The following is a 15830-nucleotide window of genomic DNA, read 5'->3' on the forward strand; positions in this document are numbered from 1 at the left end:
CAGGCACCAACCTGGTCCGACAGGCTTGTACCAGCAGCACAAAGTTTCTTCCAATCTCAGACTTTCTGGCTCCAGAGGCAGCTCTACAAGCTCATTCTCCTTTCAACAGGGAACATCTCCTTCCTTTAACACTACCCAGGAGCAACATCAAATACAGCCTGACCTTCAGCCACAGGCACATCTCTCACCAGAGGAAGGGACAGGCACTTAATGTTGGTACCTGTATTTGCTCCTATGTCTCATTACAATTTCCTGTCTAACCTCAAGGCCTTTTGTTCCTTGCAATGGTGCCACTGGATTTACTGCCATAGACAACTTCAGTAGACACTTCCCATAATAATTAGCCAGAGCTGAGAGAAATCTCAGTTCTGTGATGCACAGTTACTTTGGATGCTGTGTTTGTTCAGTGTGCCAAAAGCTTTGAGGCTTCCACAATCAATCAAGTGACCCAAGTCAGTCATTCATGACTAGGAAAAAGCACATTTCTCCTTTCTCACCACTGATGCCAAGAAGCTGAGACAATTCCCTCCTTTCTGTCGCCACCATCAGCCCATTCCACCCACCTCCCAAGTGGCAGATCCAGAACACTGAAAGCATCAACTTTTCCTATACCTTCCCCCTTCCCTCTTCTGTGATTTCTGGATGCTGCAGTGGTGAGCAGGACTGATGAAACGAGACAAACAGGAGCATACAGAACATGCACTCCAATGGGATCCAATGAGAGAAGCTCAAAAATCCCTCCCCCCACACCCAGAGAACCATGTTCCTCCAGGGGAAGAAAGAACCAAAGAAGATGATCTATTTACCTGCTTGCTACTTATTAAGGAGCACAAGCCACCATTACAAAGGAAAGGAAATTTTGGGAATTTATATGCTCACAGACAGAAAAGCACCACGGTGTTAAATCCACCTCAGGATTGTGTTACAGCACGGCAACCATCCTGAGTATTTCTGCTCCTCCAGTGAAGGAATCTGCACTCCAAACCTGCAATTCCCAGAGAAAACAGAGGCAGACTACTAATGGAACTAAGAGCAGATACTGCAGGATGACTGCTGCAGGCAGCAAGGTTCTTCAACTGTGCACCCTCCAGGCTGATCCCATCACATCCAACCACAGAGATGCTCTGTACCTGGTGCTGAGCATTGCATGGTCCAGGACAGAGTTTCCTCCACACTAACAGAGACTCAACTTTAAAAAAGGCCCCTAGAGACCAGTCCAGGTAACCAGCAATCTGACAAGTAGACTTGCCACACCTGAAAAGACAAACATCTGTGCAAAGTAATCACACATAGGTGCAAACTAAAAGGCTTAATGGAACATTTGGGTATTTCCAGACAAGGCCACACAGCCCCAAGACACTAACAATACACTGCTTGATGCAGCTGCCAAGGAGTTCAGATCCCTCTCATAAAAGGTCTCACTTTTCAATCATCTCAACTATAAATGCAGGAATTTCCACCTTGTCAAGTCAAGGTTCACTCACAAAAATTCTTTCTGCTCCTGATTGAATCCTTCTCCCTGCCTTCAGGATGCTCCCCAAATGGGCTTTGCAGTCCTCCATGTTACTTCCTCTTCTCTCAGGATCTGCACACCAGGGCTGTGACCTCCTTTCCCTTCCCACCAGCACACACGACCCAGGATGCTCCCCCTAAAAACCTCAGTTCAGGAATAGCCAGGCTGACCACTTGGAACCAGCACAGCTTCCAGGCTTCAACACCCCCATCCCACATCTACTGCTGCTCTGAAAGCAGCTTTTATCTGCCCAGAAAGGGTTTAGAGTTTTTGTCTTTTACTGGCAGTAGGTAGAGGTGCTAATTAACCAGTTGTCAGCTGAACTGCTGCTAAATTGAGAACACAACTAAAATTAAAGACGAGGTATTAAAATGGGCAGAAAGACTTGAAAGGACTATTGTTCATTTCAGAACTTCTCTTCCTGTATTTTTTAAATATTTAGAAATTGCAGTCCAAATAATTGCTTGTCAAGACATTTTTTTGGAGAATAACTGTAGCTATTCAGCCAGCTGTATAATTAGGTTATTAAAAGTATAATATCATTTTGAAGGCTTTGAGAGAGTAGACCTCTACCTAACATAAAATCATCACAGTTTCATTTTCCTCCCTCTCTCCTGGCTTCAATCCCAAGTCACAAGTCCTAGCGACCTCTCAGACTCTCAGCTGTGACAGTACATAGCTGTTCGTAGGATGAGGAACCATCGCTCAGAACTCCTGAGCAGGTACATGCACATTTCCATTCCAACTCTGGAAACCATGTCTGCTATCCAACAAAGGAAAAAAAATACAAAGCCAAAAGCTGCAGATGAAATCACAGCTCTCCAAGCCTGACGTTCCCTTCCCCCTCAGGTGGTGGGTTCAGGACGAGGGGCCTCCCATTTTTCTGGAGGGCACAGCTAAGATCAAGCACAGACAGACCTGTCTCTGGGAAAGGAAGGAAATCCCTGACCCACAGCTACAGCTTCGCAGGCCAGGCCCACATCTGGGGAAAGAGAAACACGCATCACTGGAAGCAGTACAGCAAAACACAGCACATGTTATGCGATTTACATTTCTGCTGACAAACAACATGTTTATACGACAGGTAAAATAAACTATGCAGCCTGCAAGGCTCAGCAGCCTGAAACTGGGAACCTAACAGACCCAGAGGGCAAGGAATTGGTCCTGATGCAAGCAAATGGGATGTCAGAAAAATTAGACAATTAAGATTTAAAGCAGTAGGGAAGACAAAAGAGAAGGAATCACAATAGCCGAGTCTGATGAAGAGCTGCTCCTTGGGTACAGGACCATAATGATGCTAAGCATTTTTCTACTAGATGGCAGTGTAGTGTCACACTATATAAAAGGAATTCTAGAAAGAAATTGCTTTGTATTTCAAGTGAATCTGTGCTTAGACTTGACTTCAGATAGCACGATATACAACAGTAGCCTCTTTGTAAAGGGATCTGCCATTAGTCTCACAGTGCAATAGGAGTGATACTTTAGTTTCTAATTTCCCACAAAAGAAGGGGAAAAGACACTGAAATTCTGAGCAGTTCTGCTACACGGTACAGCTGCATGCACAGCCACAGATGAGCTCCGGAGTGTTACATCCGAAGGTGGGCTCTGATCAAAGAGCTCTGGGAGAGGAGGAAGGAGGTCCTCACTGCTCAGGGGGAAAAGCCAGCTGGGCTTCTGAAAGGCAGGGGCAACTTTAAGGCAACCTCCTTGCTATGGTCAGGGGAGGTTGGCAACTTCAAAGGAAAATCCAGGGATAAAGAGAGAGCAGCGACAAAAATTCAAAATGCAAGCACAAAATAATCAAGGTTAGGGCTGAAGAACAGTGCAAATATTTACAGGTAACTCAGCCATAACAGTAACCTTTACCTTGCAAGGCCGCCATCCTGAAGCCAAACTTCAGGAACCAAAAAGACACAGTAGCTCACCAACATTCCCCAAACCGACACCAATTCTTGGCGTACACTGGAGCTACAGGAGCTCACTAGAGCCAAAGATGGAACAGAGCTGGGGGAAGCGAGCAGGCAACCGAAGCTCCCACTCTCCTGAGACAGAGGTTCGGGGGGTCCCCAAGCTGCGGGGCTGCCAGGCCTGTTCCTGTGTCACCGGGCTCATCAGCCCCAGCCTCTCCTCACCGGCGGTCACAGCCGCGGCAGCCGGCGGGACATCACTCCCATCGCCTCCCTGCCGGCGGAGCGGGACAGGTTTTGCTCGCTCTGCAGAGCTCGGTGGCCCCGGGCCGGTGCGGCTCCCGGAGGTGCCGCCCGCTCCGAGCCGGGATGCTCGGGTCACACCGCGCTCCCCTCCCTCCGCCTCCCGCAGCATCCCCGCTGCGCCCCGCGGGCCAACGCCGAGGGATCGGGGTCCACGGGGAGCCCCCCGGGGCACGGCCTCACCTGGAGGGCCGGAGCCGCACCTCCTTCTTGCTGTCCACCACGGAGGGCACGCAGTTGGTGAGCTCGGTCCAGTCGGCGTGCAGCCCGCAGCTCCAGCCGGTGGAGAAGCGGGAGAAGAGCCAGGTCTCCCGCTTGCCGGGCCGGTGGCAGGTGCACTTCTTCTGCCCGGCGCGGCACTCGCACGGCTGCTCCAGCTGGATGTTGCGGACCAGGTGCCGCCCGAAGGTGGTGCCGCCCGTCTTCTGGATGTGCAGGAACACGATCAGGTCGTCCCCCTTGATGTTGAAGTCCACCCGCCGCATCAAGTCGTCGGCGGAGAAATTGAAACGGGGAACGAAACGCGCCGGCGTCTCGTCCTCCGCCCGGTACGGGTCGGCGGCGGCGGCGGGGCTGAGGGCGCGGAGCCGCAGGAGCTGGCACTCGGTGCCCGGGCAGACGTACTGCAGCACGATCACGGCGAAGAGGAAGAGCATCACCAGCGCCAGCAGCACCTTGTGGGACCGGTCCTCCATCGTCGCCGGGAGCGCCGCGCATCGCCGCCGCCCCGCTCAGAGCCGCCGCCGCAGCCGCCGCCGTCGCCGCCGCGGGGGGACCCGCGCCGCCGCCATCGCCCGCTGCTGCCCACGGCCCTTCCCGGCAGCCCCCGCGCCCGGCCCCGCCGCGCGCCTCCGCCCGCCCCGCGCGGCCGCGCCCCCTCCCGGCCCCGCCCCCGCCGGGCCCGCCCCGCGCGGCAGCACCGGGACCGGGACTGTACCGGGAGCGGGACAGCACCGGGACTGCACCGGGACTGCACCGGGACCGGGACAGCACCGGGTCTGCACCGGGACCGGGACAGCACCGGGAGCGGGACAGCACCGGGACAGCACCGGGAGCGGGACAGCACCGGGACAGCACCGGGACTGCACCGGGACAGCACCGGGACCGGGACAGCACCGGGACCGGGACAGCACCGGGACTGCACCGGGACAGCACCGGGAAAGCACCGGGACTACACCGGGACAGCACCGGCACCGGGACAGCACCGGGACAGCACCGGGACTGCACCGGGACCGGGACAGCACCGGGACAGCACCGGGACAGCACCGGGACTGCACCGGGACTGTACCGGGACAGCACCGGGACCAGGACAGCACCGGGACAGCACCGGGACTGCACCGGGACAGCACCGGGACTGTACCGGGACCGGGACAGCACCAGGACAGCACCGGGACCAGGACAGCACCGGGACAGCACCGGGACAGCACAGGGACAGCACCGGGACAGTACCGGCACCGCTCCCCTCTCCGCCGGGACCGCCCTGCGCGGTCTCTGTGGCACCAGCACCGAGAATGGGACGGTGAATGGAACCGGCACCGGGACTGGGGCCATACCGGCACCGCTCTCCAGTCACGGGCCGGGACTGGCACCGCACCGGGACCGAATGCGCTCCGAGCGTGGCCACCCCGGGGCGCCCCGCGATGCTCGGTCCCGCTGTGCCGGGACGGAGCGGGCGGCGGCCGGAGCAGCGGCAGTGCCCGGGCTGTGTGCGGGCCCTGTGGCCGCCGTGACCCGCAGCACCGCTGGCCGCACCGGGCGGAGGGCGCTGCTCCGCACGGAACATCCCCGTTAACGGCAGCGGCGCCTCCGCGGAGTCGCCGTCCGTCACACACACACACACTCCCGACACTGGGCACCGAGCCGGCTGCTTTCTCCCTACACCTCACACCAGCACCCAGTGTTCTGGTCTTGTTTTGGGGGTTTTGGGCTGGAGAGGTATGCATCGAGTGTTCTTCTTGATGCTCCAAGAGGTTTCTGTCGATTCAGGTAGCAAACACCCGCGCTGTCTCTGTCAGCATATTTCAAAACCTCTCTGCGCAAGGAGAGTGTTCTGTAAATAAAACAATTACACGGACTCTGTGGATTTATCTCTGATTACAGTCCTGTATTTGTATATAAATGATGTTTAGCCCTCCAGCTGCGGTGAGGCCTGTGGGTGGGAGCCATGGGTGCCCACCCGTGTTCACCCAGTGCCATTCCACAGGGACACCTCCCACCACATGCCAAGACCTGGCAGGGCCATGGAGCACAGCACAGCCAGTGAGCCCGAGGCTTTCCTTTCCCCCTTGTGCAACTGATGTTGGGGCAATTAATGCTTGTGAGAACTGCAGCCTTGCAAGAAAAAAAAAATTAAAAAATAGAGGTTTCTGGCTAAAGGAGGTTTTCACCCCATCCCCAGTGTCCTGTCGTTCATGGAAAAGCAGCTGAGGCAGGACCTTGGGTTTGGCCACCCTCAGTTTAACTGATGTGTTCCAATGCTTAACTGATGTTACACTGAAGTGCTGCATTTCAGGAACCCAGTCTCAGGTAGGGCTGGAAATGTCTGAGCTTTTTCTTCCTCTCCCTTCCCCACCACAGCACCTCAGGTTTTGCTTCCCTGTCCCTTGTGGTGCCTCTGTTTCTCTGCCTGGCCAATCAGCCTAGAGCTGAATTTTCTAATATGCACTGCAGGCAGCAAAGAAAATAGTTCGTAAACACTCTCCCAGACCTTTATTCGTCATTTAAAAAAACAAAACAAAAATCAAAAACCAAAACTTGTCTCTTTTTTCCCTCTTCTCAAGCAATTCTCTCTACATAATTTCAAGAGGTACATGTGGCATTTGGAGGTGATTTCTTTATGGTTTTCATCCTTGAGCAACCCTTCCTGTCTTTCCTATTTTTTCCAGCTGTCCATAATATTTTGAAAACATTTACACTCACAATAATAGGCAATTTTACCACAAAGATTCTAGACATGAGAACTACTGAGTTCATTTTCTTCCATTTGTATCTCCAAAATGAATGGATTACACCATTTAATGAAAGCTCTGTGTTCTGAAATTCAAGCCTTAAAATTACAAAGATGTTTCTGCACTTTATATCCATCACTCTCTCACAGTCATTTGTATTAAAAAAAAATATATGTTTGCCTCCAGTTTTATTTATTTTACATTATGAAATAACAAAGATATGTGGTGACTTAAAACCAATCCTGAATGCTAATACCTGGGAATTAAACAGAGAGAATAACAATGGCCTAATGCCTGCACTAAATTAATATATACTATAAAAGATATGATGCATACTGGGTTGGTGCTCCCAGCAGAGCCATTATTTTGGAATGGGCTAAACAAACAATGATCATCCTTTCAGTAATGAGTGATGGTCTCCAGTCTGCTGCCTTCTCACTCACAGTATGTAAATGATGCTCTCTAGCTTTGATCCAGGGACCCAAAACATTTGCTGAGGCACTAAAGAAATGAAAATCACTCCGAAGTAGATAAAAGTAGGACAGAGCAGAGCTGTTAAGGTTTCACAGCACGAGCAAGATTCGATGGCTGGCAGGGCAGCTGGTTTAAGTTCAGAGGTCAAGCAAAACCACTGAGTGCCTAGTAACGCCAGTGAAAAAAATCTCCGCCTCCTTCTCCGTCCATGGCATGCCCAGACACCCCAAACACAATCCCTGTTCCCACTCCCCACACATGACCCTTTTCTGCGGGCACAGGGGATCTCCTCACCCCGTGTCTCAGCCCATGGTCATGCCCAGATGAGCACATGGGTATGGCCACTGCTCCTCTCCCACCCACAAGTGTCCTCTGCCACTGGCCGGTCCCTTCTGCACCCACCCTGTCAGCAGCTGCCTTCCTCCAGCACAGTAGGGCCCAGCTGAACTGGGAAAGGATCTCATTTTGGGCTGACCTTCTGTTATTACCCACAGGAACATTCAGAAAATCAGGGGTTTGCATGCAAAGGCGCCGGGTGTTTGCCCAGAGACAGATCAATAAAACACCTTGTGCCTCAAGGCCTGGATTGATCTTCTCTGCTTTAGGAAACTGTTGTTAGCTCATCAGTTGGGGCTGATCATCACATCCCTGTGTACTTCCTAAGAACCTTTGTTTCCACAGCATCTGAATTTCACCTCTGCATTTGGCTGGCAAATGGTGACTGCTTGGCTCCAACAAAAAGAAAGCACACATCAGCTTTGAGATAAGCAGGCTCTTCGGTGTAAAACAGAGCTTTACCAGGCACTGAGGCCTCCAGCTTATTGAAAGGAGCAAGGTTTCATATCAGTTCAGCCTGAGTAGGTCCCAGGGTCCGCTGTTTGGTACAGGTAAGGGCAGGAGTGCAGGCAGCTTGAACCCCCTGGGCAGATGGGCAGGACTGGGCTGTGGCAGCCCTAGCCTGGGCTGGGGTAACTCCAAACGCTGAGGCCTGAACCCACAGCTGCTGGGAGGATGAAGTCTTTTCCAGATGAGAGGGGAAACCTTATTTGCACATTAGTACAATTAGAATAACTTGATTAAAAGAAATGCAAACAAGCCATTAGGTTTGCTTTATCTCCTTGTAATGTGATTCATCTTATAGTACCTGTGCAGGAAGGGAGAGAAAATAGATGAAGTAAGTACAGAAAAGGCTCCTGTGTCACGAAAATAGCATATTTATTAAAATAAGAAGCACAATCATTGCCAGCTCAATTGATGCTTTCCTTTATGGAACTGTCATTCTTGTCTGGAATAGCTGATGGCTAAACAGGTTTGTGGCCGGGGCATTCAAAACCACTTTTACCATCATCTGTCCTCAAAGTGATGAAGTGGATGCTCCAGCCTTGTCCCTGGCTGCCCCAAAAGGACCTCTCCTCCACCACTTCTGTAAGATGTGCAAATCAGCAACTTTGATAATTTTTCTTCTCCTTTGAGACTGGGTAAAACCAGATTATGGAATCAAAAGGTGTCACCAGGAGACAGACAGGGTTGAAGATACCGCTCTACTCCCTGAGGAAACAAATCCTAAAATGAATGGGAAAACACAGAGCAATGAGATGGTCATTGCATGGGAGAAGAAGCATAACCAGGAGAAAGGAAATATCTGAGAAAGACCAAAGAAATGTTGTGGTGGGAGATAGATGAAAGCCCTGCTAGCACCTCATAGAATAAGGCCCTTATCTAGTATAGGGTATGCAAATGACTGAAGGCATAGAACAGTGGGGTGATGAGTAAACTAATTAGAAAATGAGCCTTGATTATTCATGGACTTGACATATCAGAGAGTAGCTAATCAAAGGAATAATACAAGTTTGCATATTCTTTGTGATGTGGGCATCAAAGTCTTCCTTCTTGTCACTACGGCATTACTGCTGCTCATTCCTAAAACCAAACACACTTGATGCAAGTGTAACATCTTGCTCCATAGTAGGAGATGGGTCTTGGAAAGGCTGAGGTGTTCAAAAAAAGCTCTGTTTTTCCCACCTATTGAACAGATCTTTCATTTATCTCTACTTATAGATCTTGCCCCCCTGAATACAAACGTTGCCCAAAGCTCTTTGGGTGTGTGGTAAACTGGGAAGCGTTTAAAAGCATGAGCCAAAGATCTTGATTCTCAAGGGACCCACCCTGCAAGATAATTGCAACATAATCCCTTACAGTTTCTTTTTTGCTTTGGACTGCTCACTAAATAAACTTTGTCTAAATGCCACATGGGAAGATGGACTTGGCAGGAGGAATTTGCACAGAACTTGCTGGGAGCAGGAAGCTTTCAGGAGTACCTCCTTCCCAGCACATGGCATCAGAAACCTTCCGTCCAGGCTGCTCACTGTGGCAAATCCTGGAGCCAGACAAAAGGCAGGCTAGTTTTCAAGTTACAAGGCATCAGCAGAATTTCCATTTCACACATAGGTCTGGATCCTGTGAAAGGTTTTAAAAGAGGACCTGATGTGGGACTGACACCTGGCCATGTACCAAGTGTCTGGGCAACAGTTGGAGGGTGAATAAATGATACTGCCCCATCACCACTGATTCTTTCCCAGCATGAAGCTGGCTGAGAAACTGCTGAAACATCAAATTCCCTTTTGATGAGGACAGCCTGGGACAACTCCGGGGAACAGGATCCATGGGGATGAAAGGGCTCTTTCAAGTATGCCTCTGAATCAGTGGGAAAAGTGAGAAGTTGGGATTGCTCCTGCCACTGTTTGCTTGTCTGGATAATTACAGTGATGGGTATATTAATACCATCTGGCATTAGATCCAAAGAGCAACCAGGCATTGAAAGAGATTACTGGTGAGGTGTGTGAAGAACCCTTTTGGAGGTGCTTATGAGCAGATTAGGAGGAATTAGAAAGGGTGTGAGCCAACAAAGCCTAGGGCCGCTGACCATATGGTCCAAGGGACATTTTGTGCCCACTTTGAAGATAAAAAATGCAAAACTGGCGTATCTGACCTAGCTCAGGACAAAACCCGCAGCATTTGCCTGATTAAGGTATGTAAGAGACTAAGATAATGTACAGTGGTCTTCAGCAGTGGTTTTACACTGAAGAAAAAGGCTGTTAAAAGACTCATACAAATATTTGTGGAATCTTCCTAAAACCCAGGGGGAAACACATGGCCCTGAAAGAACAGTGAGAAAAGACATAATATTACCTCATGCTATCTCAGTAGGTAGTCCTGTGTGGAGTGAAAGAAGTGGGACTTGGTCCAAAGGCATTCAAGACATCTGAAAGGTGAAATTCGCCCTTCATGGTGAAATTTGTCCTTCACAATGAAATTATTCCAGTTTAATAACATTGGTTTTGAAATAGATTTGGTTAAGCTGATACCACCTTTTGCCTAGACACTCTTCAAGCCTAGAGTATTTAGTATCAATTTAACTTAATTTGGTGTCATTCTATGTACAGACTGCATCTTGGATGCTGTATAAATATTTGCTTATTGAGATTGATGCTGAATTTTCTGAATTTGGGCAACAGACTGTTGTGGAATTAACCCATGTGGCAGAGGATCAGATTCAGGAGCAAAAAAAAATCTCAGTAAGAGGTCTTAAATTTCAGATGACTTCATGTAATTACCTAGTTTTTAAAATGAACAGAAGAATAAATGAAGATGAAGCAAACATAATCTCAAGCTTTACCAAATAATAATAATAAAAGAAGCTTTGAGGACAGCTTCTTCCAGCAGCAGGGCTGATGAATCTTCAGGGAGTGATCCCATAGTCCAGTGAAACAAAGAAATGCTCATTTTGCAGTGAGGTTTTGCAACTGCAGATTTACTAGGAATAGCAAATAAATAATTCACAGTTTCTGATGATGCAAAGATAAATTTTCTTTCTTTTACTTCAAATCTAGGTCTGCCAAACTGCTAAAGGGCTATAGCAAACATCCCACTATAAAATAGAAAACGAGGGACAAAGCAGGATTTTCACATTCCGGTTATGTGTAAAAAGAATCCTAAACAAGAAAAAGATTCCTTTCCTCCATAGCCCACCCCCCCCGCCCCTGCACACACATACTGCTGCCATGAGTCCACAGGGAAACAGAATATTTGCATTATATTACGATGAAACTTCTGGAAAAGAAAACAAAAATACAATCAAACATTTAAAATTCCACCACAACAGAATTGAGTAGAAAATCCCCAGCTGGACTGGATGCAAATAACAGATATTGAGTGTAGCAATTTCTTGCGGTTTCCCAAAAAACCACCCAGGGTTCATGGCATTGCAGCACTTTAACCCACAGAAAACCGGGGCAGTGTGCATTTATACCTCCTGGTCCTGAATTCTACCATCTTGGCCCGGGCCAGCCCTGTGTTTGCATTACTACAGTCCCAGGCTGCCCTTGGGATCCCTCTCTGCAGAGATGCTGCCAGCCCTGCATGTGCCTGAGCTGCCACTTCACTGGATCAAAATAGTAGCAGCTATTTTAATCTGCTGCTGGAATACATCTGAAGAAATTCCTTGCAATCCCTTACTTCTGTTGCACAGAGCCATGTGGCAGGGAGTGCACGTGCAGATCGTGTCCCCTGGCCAGAGGGGACACATTCCCTCCTTGCCTTGGACAGGAGATGGATGTGGGGTGCCCACTCCATGCTGCGAGCACCACTGCAGCCAGAGAGGGCTGAGCAGCACCACCTGCTCATCCTGGGCTCAGCCTCCTGCTCAGCACTTTGGGAATGCTGAATCCATGGAAAGGGTGGCTGGGGACCAGCAGCAGGCTCAGCACAGCCCCAACATCCCTCTCCTGTCTGATGCCACTGTGTGTTCTTCATGCCCCTGGCTGAGGGCTGCACAGTCAAACACTTGCTGTGTGTTCTATAGCATCTAATCCCACACTGCTTGAATCAGAGAAGCCAGCAGATGATCTCCTTTGTGTCTTGAACCTTCGCTGACTGCTCATTGATATAATCAGAAATTAAGTGGGCAGAGGAGAGGGAGTCAATGCTTTGTTTCCTGCCCTCTCACAGGGACAGGGCCCACTGCTGTGTGTGTACACGGCTACTCACAGATGTGCACTAGGTTGCTGTGCAAGAATTATCTGCCCAAAGAGATGATGAAGAGATTATATTTTTATAATGCATGGTTCTGGCTCAAATAATTTTCCTGCTCATCTTTCCCTATTAAAGATAAGCAACACATAATGCTGGCCTTGCACACTAAGGGGTGGAGGACAGCACCTCTCAGCATCAAAATTTAGGAGATTTCCTACAAGAATATGTGTCCTACTGCACAGAGCTTTTATAGACCTGCCTAAGCCCCAAATGATATAATAGTTTTCCAAGAGCTCCCTCTAACTCTGAATTTTTGGGTGACTCAGGATAATTAATCTGGCTGTGACTCTATGCAGAACACTAACAACCAGAGGAAAAATAACTTATCAAAAATATTATTTTCTTTCATGAAAAGAATCAAACTTTAAATGATTCCATCTGTCACTTTCATCTGCACCCTGTTTCATTGGCTGGATTTTGCTCATTAAGATAAATTTCAAGCCAGCAGATCATTTTTACCTTCAGGGCTTTGATGAAATGTAGTGTTTGGGACTTCCTCCCCTCCTCCATTTTTGACTGCCTTGACAGAGGAATAAGAGTTTCTCTCTTATCCTGCTTTGCAATTGTATGGAATGGCTTTGACCTTCCAAAAGGGGAACAGGCTACAGTCAAATTCCTCCTGCTTTCCCCATGGGACTAGGAGCTGGCCAAACCCTTCCAATAAAAGTTTCCAGCTCGGCTTTGCATCATAAAACCTTCTTTTCTTTATTACTCCATCTCCTCAAAACTTCCTTAGCAAACCTCTAGCCCTTTCAAAAAGTGAGCTGGAGAGCTTCTATGCTATTCAAATGGTTAAAACATCTTTGTTGCTTCCCTGAAAAGATGTAAAAGCAATTTGTTGGATTCCTTATCTCATAACCAAACACAACTGTACACTGTGCACTCTGTGTGTTACAGCTGCCTGTGCTTTCAGTCCCAATGACTTATTTTACTGTAAGTGTTAATTATACATTGGAATGCTTTCATGAGGGATGTGATAAATCATCTGCCACTTAAAGTCTTTAAATCAAGGCTGGCTGGGTGTTTTCAGAGGGGTCCTGCTCTGTGCCTGGAGCACACAGAGGCTCCCAGTGCTTTTCCAGGAGGGTATATAAACACATGGTCATGGTCAGCCATGGTATTGAGGAATTAGGGGATGGGCGGGATGGCCTTTGTCATGCAGGATGTAAGATTAGTTGGACTTAATGGTCTGTTTTGGCCTTTAAATCTATGAATAGGGAAAAGGAAAGAGGAAAAAGAAAACAAAAAAGAACAAAAGTCCCTATTATAGCCAGCATGTTTCTGCCTTCTGAAAGCAGAGCCAGAGGGACTGCAGGCAGCTGGGGCTAGAAATGAGTTCTGGGCACTCTTTTTCATTTCCCCTGCTCCCAGAGCTCCCCAAGCTCTCCTAAGCTCCCCAAACAGGTTCTTGCAAGCAAAGCCAGGAGCCCAAGCCCACTGGGATTTGCTGACGTCTTTCAGAAAACAACAGACGTGAGCACACACACACAATGCTCAAATGGTTTTTAATTTATTTCCCCCCTTGAGGTCATTTTAGGTGTTCCAGAACTAGAAATCTAATGCTTTTTCTATTTCTAAATTAAGCTAATTAAAATTTTAATCTGGTGGACATTATCTTATTGCAAAATTAGAAGAGCTTATATTGCAATAGTTTGGTTAGTACCAATGCTTTTCACTTTAAATTGTGTTTCATTAATTGAACAGGACTTAGATAGGCGCTTATAAGGTCTTAAGCCAATATTTTGTTCTTAACAAAATATTCAGTTCTCCCTTTCAGCTATACCTGCTCTGAGCCTGCAAGCTTTATGCTGTAATAGTTTTCCTTTAGTGAAGGGTGGGTTATTACACTCATGATCCACATGGGAATTTCAGGAGCTATAGGCACCCTCACAGATGCCATTGTAGACCGACTTCACAGGAAAAACACAAAGGACCCTTGCTGGAAAATGGCAAATCCAAACCCTACCCACTGACTTGCTGATATCATCTGCTTAACCATGGGTTATTGCGTAATTAATTACTCCCAGTTCACTATTAAATCCCAAAGAATCTTTCTATAGACTAGACTGGTATTACTCTGCCATACATTTTAAAGAGATTACTGTTAATTAATTTAGCTCATCTGCATTCCTAAAATTCAGCTAAGCCCTCTATTGTGTTACCTGCTGTCATTTAAAATGTGTAGGACTTCCAAGCTCCTGTAGAAAAAGAAAGGGATTAGACTCATCTATAGAGATATAAAACAATTTAAGAAGTTGCTTTTCAACACTTCCCACAGGGCCCTGTGCAGAGTAGGACCCGGGATCTGGCAGAATCCTTCCTGCTGGTTATCCATCCCACCAGGAGTCAACTTCCCTCCAGGACTTTCAACCCAGTGCTTTCCAAAGACACTAAATTTCCTGAAAGTGTAAATAACACGTTAAACCACAATTTGTCTACACCTAGGGCTAAGGCACCCGAACTGGTGAACGTAAATCACTTGGAATATTTATGTACTGACACATTTCCATTCTAAAATAGGAGTCTGACACACATAAATCCTCATCAATGCTTCTTCAGAACTCCCCCCATCCCACTCACGCCAGGCACGGTCACCAGAACTGCACTGGAACCTCCACAATGCCTGAGACTGACATAGATGGGCTGAGGGCTCTGCTTCTACCACAACAAATTAGTAAATCATTACATTAATAATGAACCAGACCTTCCAGCTGGCCAAGTCACAGGAGCCAGGACACTTTTGCTAAACAGTTCCAGATTAAAAAAAAAAAACAAAACAAGCCACCTTCTGTCAAAACTAAACAGCTCCATGCAAGGGAAATCCCTTGGATAAAAATTTCTATTTCTCCATAAGGAAAGCAGAAAGCAATTCAGTATAAAAAATATTGTAGGGTTTTTTTCATTGGTTTTTGGTTTTTTTGTTTGTTTTTTTATTTTTTAAAAACACTCAGAAGAAGATTTGAAAACACTGATTATTCCTCAGGCAGCAGCTTCTTCTGAAAAGATGGAGAGTTTTAGTAGGAGGTTGCATCCAAAGGTTTTTTGTTTTTTTTTTTTAAAGCGCAATTTCTTTAGGCTCTGTTGTCAGCTGCCCCTCATGAGCTGCTTTGGGATGAAGGGGATGACAGCAGCCCCGTTCGCTAGCAGGGAATCGTGGATCCGTGGGGATGGCAGTGAGCCGAAAGGCACAGCACGCCCGGAGCGAAGCTGCAGCTCCCAGAGCTGGCTTAGGGAGATGCTGCGAGACGGGGAAAACCCGCAGAGCTGCTGTCTCACAAAGCTGAGCTCAAACATTCCCCTGCTCCTTCAGCTCCTGCTTGGAAATCAACACCAAGTTGCTCCACGGTTGCAAAACAGACAGCGCTTAAGCAGAATCCATTTCCTGACCAATAACTCATTTCCAGAGTAGTCAGTGACTCTGCCCAAGGTGAGTCCCAGCAGCCCTCTCTGCATTTAATTTGCACGATGCAGTCCCTGCATCGCCACCTCTCCAACACTGGCATTTTCCAGGCTGACAGCCAAAGAGATGCTCAGGCAGACATTCCTGCAGACAGAAAACCAAAGCTGGTTTGCTTTATATTTGCTCCAAGAGGG

The 15830-nt window shown here is 48.1% G+C and overlaps 1 protein-coding gene across 1 annotated transcript in view; it reads right to left on the reverse strand.

The window, feature by feature from the left end:
• The window catches only part of HS6ST2 (heparan sulfate 6-O-sulfotransferase 2), a 128586-nt gene extending 124042 nt beyond the window's left edge, over positions 1 to 4544 (reverse strand). The window contains exon 1 of the mRNA XM_058848023.1: positions 3907 to 4544. Coding sequence (XP_058704006.1) covers positions 3907 to 4418 — 512 coding nt within the window. The 5' untranslated portion in view covers positions 4419 to 4544. The remainder of the gene's footprint in view (positions 1 to 3906) is intronic.
• Positions 4545 to 15830: the final 11286 nt, after the last annotated feature.

This window comes from Poecile atricapillus, chromosome 12 (assembly GCF_030490865.1).
Source record: "Poecile atricapillus isolate bPoeAtr1 chromosome 12, bPoeAtr1.hap1, whole genome shotgun sequence".
Lineage (NCBI taxonomy): Eukaryota > Metazoa > Chordata > Aves > Passeriformes > Paridae > Poecile > Poecile atricapillus.